The sequence below is a fragment of the Diuraphis noxia genome, unplaced genomic scaffold (genome assembly GCF_037042655.1).
Source record: "Diuraphis noxia isolate RWA-SAM2 unplaced genomic scaffold, SU_Dnox_SAM2 contig0005, whole genome shotgun sequence".
Taxonomy (NCBI): Eukaryota; Metazoa; Arthropoda; class Insecta; order Hemiptera; family Aphididae; genus Diuraphis; species Diuraphis noxia.
The window spans coordinates 10,068,880-10,092,360 of NW_028301715.1; the positions used below are offsets into that span (position 1 = coordinate 10,068,880).

The 23,481-nt window shown below is 27.7% G+C and overlaps 1 protein-coding gene across 2 annotated transcripts; it reads right to left on the bottom strand.

Moving 5' to 3' along the window:
* Window positions 1-6,670: 6,670 nt before the first annotated feature.
* On the bottom strand, window positions 6,671-23,481 carry fng (Fringe glycosyltransferase). 2 transcript variants are annotated; one of them, XM_089228929.1, is made up of 11 exons: window positions 22,947-23,481; window positions 22,680-22,862; window positions 19,055-19,103; window positions 15,446-15,488; window positions 15,260-15,319; window positions 14,570-14,711; window positions 13,766-13,848; window positions 8,938-9,008; window positions 8,755-8,849; window positions 8,601-8,680; window positions 6,671-8,510 (listed from the first exon to the last, which is right to left on the bottom strand). In XM_089228929.1, exons 1-11 carry the CDS (start codon window positions 23,076-23,078, stop codon window positions 8,453-8,455), a joined length of 996 nt encoding a protein of 331 aa, XP_089085055.1. In that variant the 5' UTR covers window positions 23,079-23,481; the 3' UTR covers window positions 6,671-8,452. The 2 variants fall into 2 exon arrangements, with proteins under 2 accessions (XP_089085055.1, XP_089085054.1); XM_089228928.1 differs by having other exon boundaries at window positions 22,680-22,865; window positions 22,947-23,463.

The window sequence follows — 23,481 nt, forward strand, 5'->3', positions numbered from 1 at the left end:
TCGTTGGGGAAAAAACTGTAAAAAAGTTACTATAGTTTTTACAGGTCATTACACACTTTTTTAATTTCGCATTACACACTTCATGAAACGTAAAGCACGCAATTTTAGTTTCTGAGTAATTTTAATTAAACGTATTAAGTTCATAGTTAGGTATTCAGTCGTTGAATTTTGCTATGTATGACATAGATACAGTTTAAACATTATATTATAGGTATACTATTTTTTAAGAAGACGAAATTATTAGTGTTATTACTTTGAAATGTATCTGTTATAATTTAAATATAAAAACGTACGATAAATTAACCATCCACTTGAAAAAAAAGACAAACATAATTCATGTAATGATTGACACGGGAAAAATATGTTTAAAAAACATTTAATTCAACCAAAGCGTAATAATAGATATTAATATGCAAAGCACGCCCCTGCAGCAGTCCATATAAATGCGTATTTCAAACAGTAGTTAAACAACAACAAGACAATAACGTCCAATAAAATGCAAATCATTTGTGCTGGATCGTCGAAAGTTAATTTTAAACAATAACGCTGCAGACTGCTGCTGCGTAGTTGCTGTGGGTCAATAAAATCGTCAGCGGAACAATTTTTCCGAGATGCGGAACGTTTTCAACAAAAACTTTTCAAACGGCATTAATGCAACCGGCCTGCAAGATGAGTGCTGGAAAGGGCTTGAGTGAGACGGTGTCACAAATCTACAAGAATCCGAAACTTCGGTCAGAAGTTTAACTATGCCGACTGAAAATAATAAGTAGCGCGACAAAAGCGTGATAGAAATTCTTTTGAAAATGTTCGATAATCGATATGGCGGTGGTATAATGTGTGTGGGATTTAAATCCTCTCAAATGTTCTTGCTTTCGTTGATGCATAAAAACATTTTCGTGAAACCGTTCTATAGAACACCAGACTTACAATTTCACCGGAATAAAATAATATACCTACTTTTAACACTTGAAGGTATATATCATATCATAGGTAAAAATTGTAAAAAACCAGTGAAACATAAACTTTTTGTGATATCGATTTCAAAATAAAAAATAAACTCAGCTTTCCGCCTAATATAATATGTACCTACATAGGTATTATGAATGGACGGATATTCGAGAGTAGAAAATATGTAAATTAAAAAAAAAAAAAAAAAAACACCGTAAAAACTTTGTGCTCACTTATATTATACTATAAGGCGTTTCAAAACTTATAATTTATACTCACATTCCTTGTGATTGTAAAATAACACAATGATATGTGTGTGTATAAAAATACCGAACATGATGCAAAAACCGTACATTTCTGTTTGATTAAAATTTATTTTTTTTCGCTTTTGAAAAAAAATAATAATAATAATAACTCGCGTCATCCATAGCATCAGTGAGCGCTTATCGTACAAAAGTGTCTTTAATCCAAACGACATTATTGAGGAATAATAATTACAATTTGTACATAGATACCGCCGCCGTGGTTGTTGTATATATTGTCGAGGATAAAAAAAAAAAATGACAGTACCGCCACCTACCCATGTCTGCCTACTATAAATATTATAATTATGCTCCAAATTAATTAGTGCGAATAAAATAAGGTCGCTTTTGTGTGTTAATAATTTATTTAGACCCCCGACAAAGCAATATTTTACTTTGTCTTTGAAATAATTATATCTAACCCTAACCTAATTTGTACAACGATTTTCATCATGTCTTTATATTTTTCTCACAGCCTATATATTATATGCATTACAAAATTTAATTTCAAACAAACCGCAACCGCGGGCCGCGGCGAGAACAGTTCATTCGATATGTAAATATTATTCGATTTTCTTAATGTCCCTATAAACTTATAAATAAGACTTTATTCAGTCAATACTATGAGAAATCAACTCACCAAAACTGATGTAGTTGTTCTTATGCTTATAATATCTAGTTCGAACCATATTAATATACTAGCTCTGCTGAACCCATTCGATTTTAATCAAATTAAAACGCCATAACAGTAACTATTTCATAATAATGAATAAAATATTGTAATAGTATACAGAGTGTCCAACGAGGATTTACCCATTGCGATATCTAACGAAAAACGAAATAATGGAGGATATCAAAATTCTGGTTTTATATCGGTAAGATTCACAGGGATAAGAACTACAATTATTTCATTTTTAAATTAAATTATTTCCATAAAAAAAAATTCAAGATAGCCATTTCGTAGAGTTTATTTTTTCTGAAAATATTGAAGTTTCAACATTTTATTTTCATTAATTTCCTGATTTTTAATATTTTTTCTAGTTTTTAAGAAATAAAATATGATTATAAATTTTAAATTTATAGCTATTAGGAGCACGGAAAGTATTTGGCCGGCCGTATGGGAATGCGCGCGGCGCGGCGGGTCACATGTTTGACGGCGTTAAATAATTCCCAATTTTTCTCGAAACTAAAAAAAAATATTAAAAATCAGAAAATTAATGGAAATACAATTTTGAAACGTCAATATTTTCAGAAAAATAAACTCCACAAAATGGCTATCTTTAATTTTTTTTGAAATAATTAAATAAAAAAATATATTTTTTAACTTTTTTACCAAAACATTAAAATAAATTAAAATATGAAATAATTGTAGTTCTTACCGCTGTGTGTCTTATTACAAAACCAGAATTTCGATATCACCATTATATCGGGAGATATCGCAATGGGTAAATCCTTACGGGACATCCTGTATATATAGAGTGTATTTTTTATGATTTAAAATGAATTTACTTCTTTTCATCTCAGTGTTTTTCTCCATATTTAACTCTTTTCGACTTGTATGATTATAGTTGATTATTATGTAGTCTGTTAAATATTATATTAACTTATAGCTTAACATATTCTTAACAGTGCACCAGTTAACGTTGACTCAACTGACTCGAGTTATATATACATTATTATACATATATCTGTCACCACGACACAACGGCGCTGCAGTATTCGATGTCACGTTTATACATAATCTATACTAAATATTATGATATGTTATACTTATTGGGTATACTTTCTACCGACATTTTATAATATATTTATATATAGGTATAAACTCTATATTAATCCATCAGCCAGGGTACATCCATTAAACTGTCAATCCGTAGTCGATCTGGATTCGTCCATCAATCTTGGATTGGTCTGTCGATATTGGCAAAAGCAATTAAAAAAAAAAAAAAAAAAACCATAGTAAATAAGCTTAGATATGGGACAGTTAAACCAGATTCCATGTGTATGTCATTAACTCTTTGATTATTTTTTTTGAGTTCCGCATCCAGGGAGCGATTTTTTTTTGAATCAAAGTAAAGACGGAAACCAAAAAGGTATACGCCGTCCTGAAACTGATGAGATTTTTATTTTTAATCGCCAACAGGTAGAAACACGCGTGCTAAGTTATAGCCTGGGCTCGGGACTTTATGCATTTGCGTATTTGTTCGGGAAGTAAATAGAATAAATCTGATCTGCTACAAATTTGTGTTGTGGTATTTGGAGTTAAAGCTTAAAAGTTTATTGTGCATATTTTTGGATTTTTTTCTATACAATTGCATATTTTTAAGATTTATTGATTTTTAATGCGTATTTTAAAATGATTTTTGATTATTTACTAGTAAATCAATTTTTAATGCTATGAAACGTCTTACTGGGACAACTAGGAAAAATATTTGCACAAAGATGGAAAATGTATTGAAGAAAAATGTTGGTCTTGCTATGGTAAAGAAAATTAAAAATAATTGTCTGACATATTTTAAATATGCTCCAATCACATTGGTAAACGTACAAATAAGATCATTTTTCGGCTAAAAAACTTTACTAAAAAATAATATAGAAGGTCTTTCAAAGTCGAGAACATCAAAAAACATTTGATAATTCAATGTAATGCAAGTAAGTACATAATTAGAATAAACAAATGTTTATTTTTTAATACACACAAATTTTAATTGGTAAACATAGAAAATGTTGAGTGTTAAAAAATTCCAAAACCATCACATTCAACAGTTTTGGCCTTTTAAAAAAAAATATAGTAGGTATGTATAAGATATATGTACATTTTAAGTAGAATGTACAATATTTGTTTTTTTTTTTTTTTAGGTGAATTTGTATAAGTAATCCTTTTTTGATTAAAAATAAATTTAAGCGCATATTTTGATGCATATGTATGCGCATATTTTTAAGATTTTAAACACATAAAATCCCGAGCCCTGGTTATAACCATAACTAAATATTAATAAAATTTGACTATGATTCGAATAAAATCATTGAGTTTGAAATTGCCAATGACGGAAATAATGAACGTCATTCCTCTACAATGCCACCGAATTGAATGACAGAGACTACCGTCATTATACTCGTCAAAGGGTTGGTATGTATAAAGAATTATATTTTACCTTTACATATTATATGGGCACTTATTTTATTTATGTTCTTAGTTAAATTTATCCTATGAAATGTCTCTACACTATATTATTATTATAATTATATCCGTTTTTTATTTTTTATATTATGTTATGATTAGGTATGTATTATTTGATATCTTTGAACTTATAAGTTATAAGTAGCCAAATCTTTGGCGTCACAACCAAGCGTGATAATGTGATAGGGTGGGCCTTTTTTACTATATTAGTTATATCCAGGCACACACAAACACGGCTATAGTAATATATATATACTGTAGAGAAAAATAAAATAAAATAAAAATAAAATGTTATAATTTGATATATTTTAAGCTAATAACTATACTATGTAAATTGATGCTGTATTGCTGTAACAATAAAAAAAGATAAAAAATGTTACATAGTATATATATTATATACAGCATGGATACCATTGATACCAAGCATGCTCACTAACATCCCCACTTCTTGATAGTTAATTTATTTAAATTCTTATATATTATTACCATTTGATGAGTGGTGAAACAAACATTCTTTTCAAATGAAAACCACTTTTATTACTGTAGAATATTTAATAGATAATTTTTTGAAAATATTGAAAAACTAAGAAAATATACATGAGTTATTAATTACAAATAATAGTGCATTATAATAGATTTAGGAGATACAGGTGTCGATGGTTTGAAAATTAAAAAAAAAAATTGAGTGAAAACGCTTTATATAAAATTAATATTATATTAAAATGTTATTTCTTAAAAATTGACCAGAATGCAATAAGTGCAAATATTACATATATTTTATATTTTATGCAAAATCATTAACAATTAAGTACCTACTAAGTAGGTATCTAAAGATTAATAATTTAGAAGCTTTTCGTTCGAATTTCGATTAAAATCCATATATTATGCATAATTAAATCTTCTGCTCACCAGTTAACAGATTAAAAAGTAGTTTTATCTGATTGTCATTTAAAAACAAGACGTCTGTACTCTGTACCAGGGGCGTAATTAAGGGGGATGAGGAGGATATATCCTCCCCAAAACTTCTATTTTACTGCTAACATTTTATATTTGGTAGGGTAGGTTACTGTACGAGGCTTACAGATTTTGCTAAAAACATATATAATCCCTCTGCCCCACCCCTAAATCAAATTTCTAATCACGCCACTGATCTGCAGTACCACCACAAAGCACCCCTCTTAAACAAATGGTAAGACATATTGTACGTAAGTATCTGGTATAATATAATATGAAATAAATGTATTTGAAAACATTACCTATATGATATTATATTATTCTTTGGACATTTATAACGATTCCAAAAATTTAAAAAAAAAAAAAAAAAAAAAAAACAACAAACCAAAATTAAAGTATATACCATCATTAAACCAGCATGCAACGCATGTTTGGCCACTATAGAGGAATCACTCTTTATATATAGGTACATACAAGTGAGATCGGAAAAATTTCACTTTTTCCGGAGCGTGATGAGTATAATATATAAAAACATAATATACTTTATTACCACCGCCGCCGAGAAAAAGCCGTATAATATCAATACACACATATGACATATATATATATAAATGTATATACTGCCATAAGGGCTAGTTTTCTAAGGCGATTGATGCCCCGAGGGTATATAAAAACCCAAGCAAAGTTTGTACGTGACACGCGCATATGACAGCGTTTATCGCGCCAGACGTCCTACCGTCGTCGTCGGAGTTTGAGAGAAAAAAAAACGTGTTTCATTTCCTTTTTCTCTTGTTCCCACTCGCTCTCCTGCACTAAACCTCATCTCGGAGTAAACCACTTAAACGTATAAAACGTTAGTTTTACTTCCGTCGACATATATATATATATATATATATTATTGTACACGACGACAGCGGCAGTGATGAATAGTGAATACAGATTTGATACAATTTTCCTCGCTTCTTTTGTGCACGCCTGGCTTTGGAGACATGAAAAAAAAATGTTTAGTCTCTGAATCCAATGATAAAATATCCTGATGGATTATTGATAAAAGTTTTTACTTTTATTTTCACCGTTCGATGTCGATAAGTATGTTAATCTAAAATGAAAAGTTATAATACATAACTTAAGTACGCGTATATACTGCTATAATAATAATAACATTTATTTTTATATTATAGTATATTATAATCTGCTAGAAATATCAGATAATGGAACTCGACTTTAATGAGCTTCATTGTTACACATAACAACACCACAAAAAAGAAAAAAAAAGGAAAATTAATAAGTGTTGAAAAAAACCTTTACTGTCATTAAAAATACATCAGCTGTAGACACTGTATAAAAGTATAAAAAAATGAACGATTTATTTAAATTAACAAAAAATAAAATAACATTTTAACTGCTTAAAATACACATAATAAAAGGTACAAATATAGGTAATATAACTGCAATTCAGTATTATACAATATTGTTTTGATTAAATAACAGACAAATCATAATACATTTAGGCAATAATAATAATAAATTATGTTTGTACAAAAATAATGACTTACAATTAAATATCACAGACGAAAAAACTAAACAGAAATAACGTGCATGTCGGATAAGGCGCCGCCGTCTGTTTGGCACGTACGTGCGATATTTACATATTGTCTACATCATATACTTCATGATTATTATATATTTTACACTTAATAATAATATATAAGTGACTATTACTGAGAAATATTCCGTTAAAATACGAAAGGGGTCGATGAACAGCGGCGGCGGCGGGAAACCTTAGAAACGGTGTGTAAGCATTAGCCTAGCTATTATGATTACAATAAAAAAAATCGTAGAACTTTGTCAACGGGGTGACACATTATGCCGTATGCCGTCGGTAATCCGCCCACTCTCGAAGACAATATCAGTCAACAGAGACTCGAGAAAACTGTAAATAGACTTCACATTCGAGTTACCATTTTAGTTTGATATTATTGTTTCAACGCGCTTCGGCGTTAATAACGCAATACCTATTTGTCCCGTCGATAAAATTATAGTCTTCTCGCACACTAACACACGATAATACCGATGGCCTTATTGTTCGTACAACGAAAATAGATAACTGTGCACGTTTTACAGACGATTGGTATCTATGGTAGACATAATATTAATAATAATAGCTATATAATATTGTGTACATAGGTAAAATGACCTTGTCTGTTTCCTTGCGTTAAAAAACAAAAACAAAAAATCGATATTAATGCGTTTAATATAAACACACGTCAACAACGGCGTAGATTTAAACGATAATAATATTATACGAACCGATATTGTGCGCCCCTGCTCGATAGATCGCCGTTTATTTCACGACTAATCAATGACGATTATACTCGGAACACATTGAACGACGATGATCGGTTCGAACTTAAACCAATGATTAAAAAACAAATTTTGTTGTTTGAGCTGTGTATACACAATTCCCAATGATTTATCGTTACAATAACGGCTTCTATCAATACTACGCGATACACTTTCAGGAGTCATTAAACAAGAAATCCCCGAAATTTTTTAAAATATGACATTCGAATAATCATCAATTATTACGATATTAACACCCGAAATACAATGATGGGTTCGAGATGGAAAAACTAAAATTATCAAAGAAATCCTATAATGCGCTGTATTTATTATTAAGTTGATTTGGACAATCATAAGCTTAAGATTAATCGAAAATATACTTTGTTGATGTTGTTATCGTAACAAACGATATAGTAATGAGGGAGTTTTATCAGTCCTGTCATTCGTCGGGCACATTATGGGAATTGAGTATCCAACTGTAAGCACACGAATATTAGTCACTATATACTATTATGACGGTTTCCCACCTTCTGGCCAACCATGACATGCACATTCTGAAGACCTTATGATTAATGGTTTTCGTATTTCAGATTAATAAAACGTTAGGCCAAACAAGACAAAAACTTCAAAAATACCGAGCAAAATGTTACTAAACGACACTAAATTTGATTTTATTAACTCTCACTATGTCTCTGGAACAATAATACGATTAGCGGTGTATTTTTCATTTTTCGACACAGCACGAAGCTTCAGGAAACAAAAAACAATGCAGTGAAAGAAATCTGAAAAATAATATGATAAATATATTATATAGCATTACGCCAATATATGCGTCTGAATTATAGTTGAATAAAAACAGTAAAAAAACTGACCTGGTAGGATCGGTTATTTCGTTGAACCCATCCACGTCCACCGTGTTCGGCTCATTGTCCAAGGAATAACTGAATGTCAACTACATTATCAAAATCATAAAATAATTAAAATTAATATTATTATCTAAGTACATATATATGTTGTTTAAATTACTTGTTCGTTGAATAAATCTTTTTTTATAAGTCTCATTGGTTCCAAGTGAGAGTGAAATTGTTCCACTCGGGTCAGTTGTATTTTTAACAAATGTTCTACAAAAATGAAAAGGCCATTAATTATGATAAAGTGATAAAGATTTAAGAAAATCTGAAGAACCATAATATGGTTCTCATATAATACCTATAACGTATCCGACGCTGACGTCATCTGGAAGACCTATTCGATCCCCAATTGCCATAAGCTTTCCATTCCTGTGACAAAAATAAAAAAATTTAATTAAAACCAATTCATTTAAAAACAAAAAAGACGCCATTAAATTTTACGATTCTGTCTGCATAATAGTGAACGGCATAGAGCCAGAGCCAGGATTTAAATTTATTCATCCAGGAAACTATTAAGTATTGTTATTCTAAACGTGTTCATATATGTATATTTTCTGGATGGTTGACAAGTTAACTACTTTATGTGTCACATGGCTTGTGAAAAAATAAAATCATCTAATAAACGATCATTCACACGTCATCTGTTCCAAATGTTAAAAAATAAATATTTTACTGAGCCACATGATAATATTGGTAGATTTATTTCCCATAAAGTACCTATACTCAAATTAATGAAAACTCAAACCTTGTGTGGATAATTTTTATTTATTATTATCATATATTTTAGTCGCTAACATATAATAAAACCGACGTTTTTAAATACAAGACACATTCAATTATACCTATATATCTAGTAACAAAAATAATATATACGACTACTTTTACAGTTTTACTTTATATACTTATACAGCCGAATATATCTTACAATATAATCATTAATGATGGGTGGTCCAATTTTTACGTTACTGCAGTTAATTAATGTGACGTGCATCGATTTACACTTGAAGATGTTTCAGAACAAGTATAATACGTATATAGTTAACGATAAATTCGATTAAGTAAATTTGATTTAAATCGTAATATAATACACAAGTTACAATAAAATTAGGTAACTAGTTTTAAATGTCAAGAATCTAAATATTTTGGTATATATATATATATATATATATATATATATATATATATGGGGATTAGTGATGATCAGTTGTTTAAGCCAAAACATACCAATTGTTTTTTAATCATACTGATCGACCTAGTACCTATAAGCTTTTGAATTGATATGAATTCGTTACTATGTTTACTTGAGATCGACAATCTACTTTTCCCAATTTCACCATCAAATTCCTATAAATTTGGATTGAATATTTAAAAATTTAGACATTTTAAAACTTCGATAATTCGAAATTAATATCAGAAATCTTAAAATGTGGATTGATCGATCTGTAGTAGATTATTACAACGTATTCAAGAAAATACATATAAATGAGCATAAATTGTTTACCTAAACGTGAACAACGTTGACTTTTACATGCGTTTGTGGGAGGGCTCCGTAATTTTTTTTTACACACAGTCACACATCACACATACATTACCTACTACGTACACATTGACAAGACCAACATTCATGGAATTTTAATATTACCTATTACGAATTCTTTAAAAAGGGTTCACCAATAATCTCCTTAATATAAAATTAAAACAAAACCTATTTATATAATTTTAATTTTAATCCTTACACCTAAACCCTACAAGTCCCAATGTTTTATAAAATCAATAATTATGTACTATTTGCTATACTTTTAGCTTTTTTTTGTAATTTATTGATAGGTTATACCAATATGATATATCCTATTTGAATAAAAAAAGTTAATAAAATAATCTTTTTTAATTCTAGAAAAATATTAAATCCATATAACATTGAAAACAGTCTTATGAATTATTATCATAGTTTATTAATATTATATATAATATATATATTTTTTTAACTTAATTAAAAACTATAATTTTGAATACCTATAATATTTGAAAATCTAATTATTTTATACCAAAAATAATGAAGTTAAAACTTCAAAATGCGCGGATAAATTGTTGTAAAATATTTTAAATAAATAAAATTACAATAAAATTATAGTTATTATAGTTATAAAAAAATTATAACAAACAACGTTTATAAAACGAGTTTTTATATTTTATACATTATGCACACGAATATAAATTAAAAATCAAAAATTATTAATCCTGACTTAATTATAAAATTGTTGTACCCAATCAATTTATATTTTAAGTGTAACGCCTTAACCATCGTATACAACTTACGGCTATGAACGGCAAGTTTTAAAACTTTTAACTAACATCTGAGGTGAATTAAATACTAAACTTCGATATAGGTACGCAACATAATTATTAATTAGGAGGTTAATTTTTGGAAAATTTGTTATTCACAATTGAGAATCCCTTGCCAATCAAAATAAATCAGTATCCAGCAAAGAACAAACAGTATTAAATAACATTTTTAAAACAATATTTTAGTTTTGATTAATGAACCGTGATGTACCTACCTATAGTAGGTAGGCACACTTAAAACGAACAAAATATAAAATTAATATTTTAATTATAATATAATCGTTAGTCGTATAGGTAACTCGTATCTATAAATGAATAAATAAATAATAATATTTTCTGGTTTCTATGCTATGTATCTAATAATATGTATACTATTTGTCTGTTGTCTTTACATTATATAGAATACCAGTTCAATCATGACATTCATTATCGGATGCCAGTATCGATATTTCTAAGCCTTAGAGCACAGAGATAATTTTGATCTTTTAAATATATTGTTTAATGTTTTATTGTCGAAAACTAATTTTCCATTTTGTACCGACTACTGTAAATATTATTTCATACATCTATTATAAAACATAAATTCACGTAAAGCAATTAATTGTACTCTGTGATGTTTCGGCGTTGGTTAATCTATAAATGCGTGTAATTTATATCGTTGTAAATTTAAGTTTACTGAAGAGGTTAGCTGACAATCAAGATGAATAGAGAAATTTCGGAAAACTGCAAAATCAACCTTAGGAATTGATCACAAAAAAAAGTGAGTTTATTGAATTTGAACAATTTAAAACACGAATTAGGTTATATTAATTTTAGACTTCTAAATTAATACATTCGTACAGATAAATTTAGGAACATGTCCTGATGTTTACAATGTTCTATTTTTTTCAAAATAAGAAATCTACTACTATAAACTGGTGCGTATTATCATATGGATATGACTAACTAATTATTTAAATTGAATTAAGTTTTAAGTATACCATCTAATAATAATACTTACAACAAATCACCAGCAACAACATTTTGTTGGCAACATAATATCTTATTTATTGGAACTACATTTTTTTCATCATATTACCTTCGTATTTGGATCGATTCCAACTAGGTATTTTTCTTCCATAAAGAATTTTAGCCAATTAAAATCCGCCAATTAGACAATCGCTTTACATTCTCCGACAAACACCAATCGAAACCCATTTTGGTTCTTTTAACAATGGCGGGAAATTTTCCTTTCATTTTTTTTTTTTAATTTAACAAATAATAATAAAAAAAATAAATAGTTTGTTACCATTGGAATTTGAGCTTATTAGTGCGAAAAACACATCACAGGACAACTCCTTTTTTGAGAGCCTTGACGTGATAAACCGGTTAACTCGTCAATTCAGCAACTTGATTAACGACATGGAATGAAGGAAAACAGAGGGGACAAGGGGCGTCAACTGGCAGCTACATTGGAACTCCCAATTTATTATTCAATTTAAAAAACGGGTTACGATGATACTTTTGACTCGTGGGGACAGCATGTCATTAAATTGGAAAGAACTGAATTCGTTTTATCCCAGCAATTAAAACTGAATTTTTTATCGGTCAACTGTTATATAAAAGCGACAATAATACTTACCTAAAAATGACAAAAATTTAAATCAAAACATCATCATAGCTGTATTCAAATGTTATTCACCTTAGAGAACCAGTTAAAAACCTGATATTATATTGAATATATTTATATATATAAAAATGAATTCGAACAGTAAAAATATCTCCAAAACTGCAGTTCACACGTTTAAAATCAATGAAACGAGTATAAGTATGTATAATATAAGCATTCGAATTTCTACAAGATAAAATCATTTATTGATTTTTCAAGTATCAACGATTTATAAATAAAATAAAAATATACCAATAGGTAAAAGTATACAATAATATAAATAAAAATAAAAATGTTAAAGAATTAGATCGGTATCAATTTAACTAAGAATGTCTATGTCTAGACAGTGGTAACTAACAGGTATATACTAACAATATTGTTCGATTTTTGTAGACGATTACATAGATTAATTTGAAATATCAATAAATTAAAAGTAACGTCCCCTTTTAGCATCACCACCACGATAAAATATTCATCTAATTTAGATTAAATATAAATAAAAATTCAAATTTCGTGACAAGCATAACATTTCTTTTGAAACAGTATGGCAATAAATATAAAATCATTATTCTAGTTTAGGTATTAATATACATAAATATTATAAGATAGGATAAAATATTATCAAGATAAGCAATTTCTTAATACATAAAAGTTACTTACAAAAATCATCACTAACTATATGTGAATTGAATGGATCCAATAATATCGTATAGCATACATTCGATTGTATATTTATTTCATAATATAGTTTTTTTAAACAAAAATTATATTCAAAGCATTTTAGAATCTAAGGTTCTAAGTTTTGAATTAGGTTTTCAATTGAAGGAGAACAATGAACATAATATATTATGTACTCACCCGTATTTTAATTGAACTAAAATTAAAACAGCTGACAGATCCCTACTTATCTTTTAAAATTGTACACAACATTTGAGTACACCTATAAACTAACATTCAACTTTGAAATATTATCGTATAAAATCCAATACATTTTTCGATGATTTATTTTTTAGGTATGATTATATATATTTTTTACTTTAATTAAAAATCAAAACATTAAATTCAAACAACTTAACTATAATATGAAATTAAAGGCAGTATTTATTATACGTAAAAAAATATTTAAAAAACTTACCCAGATATTGGTGCCATTTTAAGTACTAATGCACGACTCAAACAAAATCCAGCACCTCCAGTAGCAAACCAAAATGTAGTTTTCTAAAACAAAATCACAACTAAATTTTAAAAAAAGTTACAGACATCACCACGTATATTTAGGCACGAACTTTATTAATAAATAAAAATTAAAAAGATATAACAAGGGATAAATTATTATTTATACATTCAACAACCCTAAAAACTAGCTTTACTCAGCAAAATCTCCTATATAGTAGGCTTCGAATGTACTACGCAATAATTTTCATCAATGGGAAACATTTGATTTTTACTTTAGTCAAGTAGGTAACATATCCACTTAATACTGATATGAACACGGTTTTGTATTCATCATCGAAGAAATGAAAAAATAAAAACTAAGAACAACTTTCAAAAAATAATTGTCTCTTCACTATTATGAAGTAAACAATAATCAAAAATAAATTTTATGATAATTTATTTATTTAATGTTTTATATTTTAAAGGTTTTAAGTTTTAACAACGTATTCATCAATATTTGGATAATTTATTTTACATAAATTACAAATAGATTTTTTCAAGCAAAAATGTCATAAAAGTTATTCTGTCGCCTTACATATTGACAAAATTATAATGAATACATACAGAATATTCCATGACATTGTAAAAGATTTTTTGTCGTGGAAGTTTTAAGTTTTAAAAATATTTCATCAACTTTAAGATACTCTATACCTTAAAACAATTATTTGAGCCAAATTAATAGATATAAGTACCTAATTGTATTATTAAATTATTGTAAACTTACTTGGGATTTGGCGCGAATTTGTAATGGTTTTGGAGTGCTAGTACGTCCCAAATACCAATCTCCAATTGGATTATACATTTTCAATAACTCGTCTAACGCCGGAACATTAACATAGTTGTCGTCATCTACGTGACAAAACCACCTTAAATCAATAATAAAATATATATAGTACAAAAGTAAAACACAATATAACTATGTTATACACGAGTAATATTTAAATAGCGTAGTGGAGTAAAATTTTTAATCAAACAGCGAAAGACTCTAAAATACTGTTACAGCAGCAACGTGCCCTACTACATTTCGTATCTTTTTATTTCTAATGCAAATATTATTTAAAGTTGTGTGTGTGTGTAAATTACATAACTTCAAAACAACATAAATATCGTTAATATTCAAAGATAATTTAAAGGCGAAGTGTTTAGAAATTTAGAAACATAAAATACATATAATATGTATATATATATATAATTATAATTATATTTATAATATATAATTTACTATTATATATATTATATATAATAGTAAATTAGTATATAACATAACAAACTTTAAATTAAATATACATTTGTCGTTTTTAATGTGAGCAAAATTATGTATACCATGTAACTACAATACCATTTCATGAATTTTAAACTAAATACCAAAGACATATTTAACAAGATCGATTTAAATAGTTGTATAGATACTAACTTTTTTTTCGTTTCAAGGAACACGTCCAATTCGACAGACATTTTACAGCACAGCGCACGTCTAAAAATCAAATTAAAACTAGCGTCAAATAAAGTCGTAAAGAAAAAGATTTTAATTTAAAAACAATTATTTATTGATATCCCACTGCGATTTATTAATAATATTACATGCATATGTATTACTTGCCTACTATGAGTGGCTGAACAGTTGGTGTTTATGACGTGACCACCTAGAAAATGAAATAGTAAAACATAAAAAATATATATCGAAACGATCACATCAATAAAATTATTTTATATACATATTTTTTTAATGCAGTTTTTTCGTTATATTAAATGTTTAATGTGGAATGAACAAGTGAATCAAAAACTAAAAACTAACTAAAAACGTAAATTAAATTAATATATTTTGATACCCTATTTATATATTAATTAAATCCCTATCAATTGAAATGTATAAAAATGTCTACTTATAAACTTTATCATTGAACTCCTTAGGATTATTAAATAATCTTGAATAACTAATTATTTAAATAAATAGGTATACTTATTTTGTAAAAATTATTTTATTATAAGATATATAATTTACAAATCTTAAAAAAATATATATTTTTTTTAAACGGGTGTCTAATCTTAAAAATGTAATAGCATGAAGATTTAATAGAATATTGAGCAAATATGTTTTTTGAACAGTAATCTTCTGTACATAATTATTTCTAGTGTGTACATTAGCCTACTCAGACAAAAACGTCATTGTTGAGCGTATATTCTTTGAAAACAAGAAGAACCATTGTTCCATTTAAAATTCTCGTATTTTTAAATTAATGACTTGAGATTAAAATGAATAGGTATATAGGTATAAAAAACTTTATAGGGCTTTTGTATTTATTAATTTTAACAGCATATATAATAAAAGTACGAAAATAGTGTTGTATACAACTAATGGAAAAATAATTTAGTTTTATGTATATTATTATCTCAACAAAAACACTACGTCAACTCCGTGTAAAAAAACGCTAAGTAAAAAAAAAAAATATATAAATGCAATAAAATGTGTGATATAAGGTGGAATCTAAGTAAATAGTTTAATGAATAAAATGTATGTATAAATAATTAATTCAAATTTAATAAAAATTGGTTATTTATATTAATTTATAATATGAATTATTTTAACTCAAATTGATCCATTTTTGGTTTACTTAGCCGGAAACAATTTATTTATTGTAATGGTGCTTTCATTATTTATTACATAAACTATTAGTACTTGGCTATACATTTTTTAGACTGAATCTTCCGGCCAAGTAAACCAAAATTGGATCAATTTGAGTTAAAATAATTCATATTATAAATTAATATAAATAAACAATTTTTATTAAATTTGAATTAATTATTTATACATACATTTTATTCATTAAACTATTTACTTAGATTCCACCTTATATCACACATTTTATTGCATTTATATATTTTTTTTTTTTACTTAGCGTTTTTTTACACGGAGTTGACGTAGTGTTTTTGTTGAGATATCATTAGTTTTTATTAGGGTCAAGATATTTTTTATTTTTTTTTCCATTATTATGATGTAATGTCTTATTTATAATTTTTTTAAGATGTTTAAACATATCGTTCTGTACAAAAGTACATTTTGTTTCCTATACTTCAGCACCCATTTTAATACTCTATCTGCACACCTACCTTGAACCAGAGGCATTTTTAATTTACCAATTGATCTATTGGCACATTTTTCAATATTTAATAAAATGGAAATAACTGTTTGGATTTTGGATTCTTTCTTTTTAGTGGTACTTCATGTACCGTGTTAATACTGCACTGTTTAATAGTAGTACTATTATAACTTTCAACTACGATTTTAGATTGAGTAGACTCCTGATATTTTTTTTCCTCATATCTCGCGCCTTTTGGAGTTAAGTTACCATTTTTAATGTAGACACAATTCGACACAAATATGAAGACAGTCACAATAAAGTATTATAAATTATAATAAAGACTGTTATAATAATAATTATTATTATAACGACTATATATTATTTAACAATAAAATGCTCAATGGAAAATGATAGATAGTCGATACGGTTAGGTTTGGTGATACCACGTGCATTGAATAATAATATTATGGACACGAGACAATAACGCCGACAACAAGCTCGTACGCAGGACGCGAGACGAAAGAACGAAATTTCAAATTACGAAAACAGAATGCACCGATACCGATAACTGATAAGCGATTGTGGACCATGTTCGCGTGTTAGTATGTTGTATGTGTCTAGCGGTGGGGGGAAGCAATAGTAGTGGGAGACACACGCCGCCGTCGCAAGAATCCTCTCACTCGTCCCGTCAACATGACGCGTTTAATACGGCAGCCGGCGGCGAAAGTAATATAAAATGATCACTTAAATATCCACAGTTTTTTGATCATAACTAAAATACTATTCAACCGATTCTATTTAAAATTATAAAAGCACGTAGCCTATGATTTTCTCGATCGATTGATATCTCATTCTAACTATTTGGTTCATTTATTAGACCTACAGCCTTTAATAAAGAATACCAAAATATTAACACGTGTTAAATGGGAATGTTTAGGTTTCTGTATATATACACGGTCGAGTGCTTCGCCTTCCTTTTTTTTTTACTTAGCTCGCGACACTACCGTGTCGCTGGATAGTGAAAAAATCAATATTGCATATAGACTACTGCCGCGGCCGAGTGAATAAAGTTATTAATGAGACAATATAAAATATATTATTAAATATTAAAACTATACCTACCTAATATTTTTTTTTTTATAAGATATAAAATCTATCAAAAATTAGTGATTAAAATTTGAATAAAAGTTTAAAATTTTAATCAATTAAGAAATATCAGTTTTCAAACTGATTTACTCAGATCTATTAGTTTTAATCAAATAGTAGGTAAACGTAGATAAACTAAAATAGCTTGATGAAATGTGATCATATTTATAAAATATATAACATGGTAAATTATCAGTTTAAGTATAAATTATAAATTATAAAAAAATGGTAATTATTCTGAAATACAATTTTTATTATCTCTTAGAAATCTAGTATTGAAGCGAAACAACCTACATATAAAAAGTATTAACATTAAAAGTCCTATTTAAATATATGTAATAAAGTGGGTAGGTAGGTATAATGTAAGATTATAAAAAAGCGATGAATACTAATACATGATTACTATGATTAGCTCAAGCATATAAACCGAAATAATAATAAGCAGTATGATGAAGTCTGCGGATCAAATATATAAACATGTATTTCACTGTTTTAGTACCAATGCATACTTGTACACAAACCGTGGATACAATATAAAAGAAAAATAATTTTTTTAAATAATACGTTTACAGCACCTGTAACCTGTTAATAACGCAAACATTTTATCAGATTACCAAATGACCAGAGGAAAATAATACGTTTCCACTTTCCGCATGGTTTGTGTACGTTAAAGAAAATATTGAGATTTAACTTTTATTATACATATACCTAATGCGGCTTTGGCAGTTTTGTTACATGGGAAATAACTTATTCAAATAATATATCACCATGTGTAATGTCTTTCATAATTCAAATTCAAAATTTAATTTACGTAGCATTACGTTTTATAGTTATATCAAGTTTTTATAGCTTGATAAATGTTATAAAATCAATAATACTTTGATACATATTATAATTATATAAAATGAATGCATCAATACAATTATTCATTATTTGTATCCCATAACTAAATTATATTAATAACTTGCAATCATATAACTTACCCGTCACTTGACTTAAATGTTGATCATTAGTGTCCGTAAAAAACCAAGTCTGTAACAAATTAAATTTTGTGAAACTTATCATAATTAAAAAAAAACACATTACTATAACATCAAAGACTTTAATTATATACAATCAAAGTGCCTACACGCACGGCGCACGTATCAATTTGGATTTTATAATACAGTTAATCCAGTTAACCTTGATTTTATAAAAAATAAACTATCTACATGATACATTTTATGAACTTTACAAATTTTATACATGCTCAATGAATTTAAATATTAAATACATAGTTAATGTAACAAAACTTGAGTACTAAATTTAATGTGCAGTTGGAATATCGGCGAAATCGACACGTGCGATGTGCTTACTATAATAGCTACTATATGGCTATATCTAAGGCGATCCTAGATATTTTTACCAATATAGGGTACCTTGTGGTACCACATAATTTATTTTATAAATGCAAGGGAATATATATTATAATACACAAAATATTCTATAAATATAGTCAATCCCCGTGATTAGTTCCCATATAATCCTGTTTATTGCATAAAATTAATTTTAAAAATATACAGCTTAACAATTAATACAAATAATAAAAAAATCCTGAAATACATTTTAAAACTAATCAATGATGGCATTAAAATGTATAAGATATTATAACTGAAAAATAAAAATGTTAATTCACATTTATTAATTTAAAGTTATTCATACAAGTGATGGAAAATAGATTTATATAAATTAAGAATTTTTCGAAAATATTTCATGATAATAATTATCATCAATTAATATCTATCCAACTAATCGTAAAATGAGGGGATTTTCCTTAAATATTTTAGGTAGGTACATAATTTATTATTACATATGAATAATTGGCTAAAAATAATATTAAATTCAAATTGGAACTAGGAAGGTCAAATAACACCTTAAAAAAATTATTAGGACTTTAACTAATACAATCAATTTGTGAATGATTGAATAATTTAAAAATGTATTATATATTTAATATACTATAATACACTATACATATAAAACTACTGAAGTGTCTACTGCCTAATGTCTCAAATTCCATTACGTGATCAATAGTAATAAACTGGTTTTTAATAAATAAATCTTTTTTTTTTTGTCAGAATTCAAATAACCGTTAAAAAGTGTTGGTATTTTAAATAAATAACATTCAAAATATAAATTAATAAAAGATAAAAAGTAATAAATAATATTATGTTACATACTAATAAATTTTGTATTTTTCGTTTTTTTTATCAGTGACAAAAATCATAGGAACTAATTAAAATTAACGGATCTTTCTCGATTCAATTATTAAAAATACTAAAAATCAAAAATCCAATCTGGACTCTTATCAAATATACAAGACAAAAGTAATCATATGTATTGAAATTTGAAAGTAAATATTTAATTTAAAAATAACTAGCTTAGTGCCAGATTTTGAGCCTTAGGCAGCATGGAAGCGGCAAATACTAGTTTTTTTCTTTGAACAATAGTAATTTAAATACAAATTAATATACTAGAGCATCTGAGAGTAGCGAAATTTGTTTCAAGTATAATGTGAGATTTGATTTTGAGTACGCCCTTCGCTTCGCTTACCACAAAATACGATAGTAATAATGTATATTAATACGTTTGAAATCTATGATACATTTTATTATTCATAAAATAGGTAATTTTAATGAATATAGGTTCATTAAAAAATTTTACGAACTTTTTACGATCTTAAGAGTTGCTTAAAGATAATTAATAAGTTGAGATTTTTAAACTTATCGCCCAATCCTAGGGTAAATTAGGCAGTAACTTAAAATGATTAATTATAACCACATTTGAGACATGTTATAGTTATAATACTAACTTACTTAAATATTATTTTATTCAAATATCACATTTTAAAACCTATAGTTATTTATTCTTGAAAATTAATAAAACCAGTACAATTTGAATTCATGTCATTTTCGTAACTCTGGTCAACTTCGAGCGAAATGTTTCACATTTTTGGTACCTACTCATATACATTTTACATAGTAGAATTATTCCTGCAATAGCCTAAAAAAATCCTCTTATTACTCGCTGTTATCCGATTTTAGTTGGTAATAAAATTAAGAAAATAAATTAATAACCTTGTTAAAACAGTGGTGTCATTTTCGGAATGCAAGGGTGTGCAAATTCATCCCATAAATTTTTAACACACTTTTTGTGTAAATCCTTTCATAGAATCATAGTATAAAACAAATGAGAAAAATGTTGGTATTTTTTTTTTTGATTTACCACAATATTTTGTGGAGCACCACTGCGTATAAAAAATATAATATTGTTCACATGTATAATTCAACCAGATTATTATAATTTATAATACTATATAATCTGTGATACAAATAATAAAATGGTACATAATCATGCGAGCGAAGCGATCAACTTTGATATTACTTTAGATTTTCAATATTGGTTTTGCATCCCATAAAAAAATGTGAAATGACACCCCTGTGTTAAAATAAAATTCACACCATTGTCTATCTATTTTATAGTGTTTTATTAATTAAAAACTTGAAATTTATGAAGATAGTGCTATTGAATTTTTACAATGACTTAATATAAATATATAATATCAATATGACAATATATCAGCTACAAAACTAGTGTGTTAGAAAAGTCATAATTTGATTTTAAATAAAGGTAAAACTACCTATGTTAAAAAACTAACATCAGAATTTAAGATTTATTTGCAAAAAACAAGAATTTTGCACAATTCATGGACTGGAATAAATTTTCTGAGAATTTGAGAAATTAACAAATTATAGGTAGGTATTAATCACATTTTTTATGAGCTGTAGTGAGGAGCATTTTATACAAATACTAAATTTTAACTTTAATTACATTATGAAATTCAAATTTGTATTCTATAAACTGACTGATATAGTGATATATTAAATTAAAACATAAAATAAAATAAGATGACTCGTTGATATAAAAATATAAATATTGACTGAACTAATAACTAGAAAAGTAACTCAAATCTTACCTAACAAACTTGTACAAACTTACAAGATCAAACATTTACCACTTCCTCATTTATACTATCACTAAGATGTATACTACTTTCTACTTATCTCAGTTTCTAGACACCATTAAAGCATTACGCATATTTTACTGGAATACTGATGAAAATTAAACCATCAGAAATCCAAAACAACAAATTTAAGAAAAAAAAATTAGCATAAATGTTAATAGCTACCTATTGATTTTTTTTTTTACTTTGGTATAAGTGTATAACTGATAATATTATAATAAACTATGCAAGTTAATAACTCGCTTAATGACCTAAAAATATAATATTTATAATAAATACCTTATTTAATTAGAATGCCTTTAAAATAAATGGAAGATATTTGATTAAGTAATTTAATATTATATAGATATTCTTATGTGTTCTCAAGACAAATTCCTTATTTGTTTTTACCAATAACTTTAGCAGAATAGGTATACACAAAGATTAGCTGGTGTAACCGTAAGAACAAAATAGTTTCTTTTCAGTAACTCTGACAAGAGTAATTCATCAAATAAAATAGATTATAATAATTATGCACAAATTTATAATAATAGGTAGGTACATACCTGTTTTTTTGCAAGTTGAAACCAAGTCCTTATAATTACAGGCAATCTGGTCAAGTGATTTCTCCCAGTAGTTTTTACGGTGATGAACACTTTATCTAATAGATCATCATTGACAGGCAAAAGGCGTTGAAATGATTTTCTTTCCAAAGTCGAATAGTTTGTCGGGTTGCTTACTGTTTTTGGCTGCTGTGGCAGGGACAGGAAAAAAGAGAAATAAAAACGTTAATTGCAAAGTCAAAACACACGAGTCAGGCGAGCAGGACTGACCTGTTGCTGTCCGGGAGTGAGCACATTGCCTCCGGAGATTCCCACCTGTTGGTAGAAAACGAACGATGCGAGCGCTAACAGGGCGAGTAATATCTGCAACTGTAACAGCCATCGTTTGGTTTTTCTGGACATAGTTCCACCGCGGTCGGCCGGTCACATTTTCGGCAATAAACAGACGGCCGTCGACCAGCCGCCGCTGCTGCTGCGATATAAATACTGACGTCTGATATTACTACAATATTAGTATACCATTATAATAATAACAATATGCAGATTAATGCAATAATAATAATAATATTATTATCGACAGAAGTTGTTATTATCGCGGGGCGCGTTCGTTATCAGTGGCGCACTCCGTTATCACTGGTCGCGGAACACGCACGAATCGCGGCGGCCAACACGGAGTACGCGATGCAGCACGTTCTCACCGGTCGACGGACGGAACGCGAATGCCGGAGCCCGCGGTTGGCGGTTCACGATCACGGTTAGCGGTTGCCACTTCCCAGCTGCACCTTGCACTTGCTGGCGGCCGGCC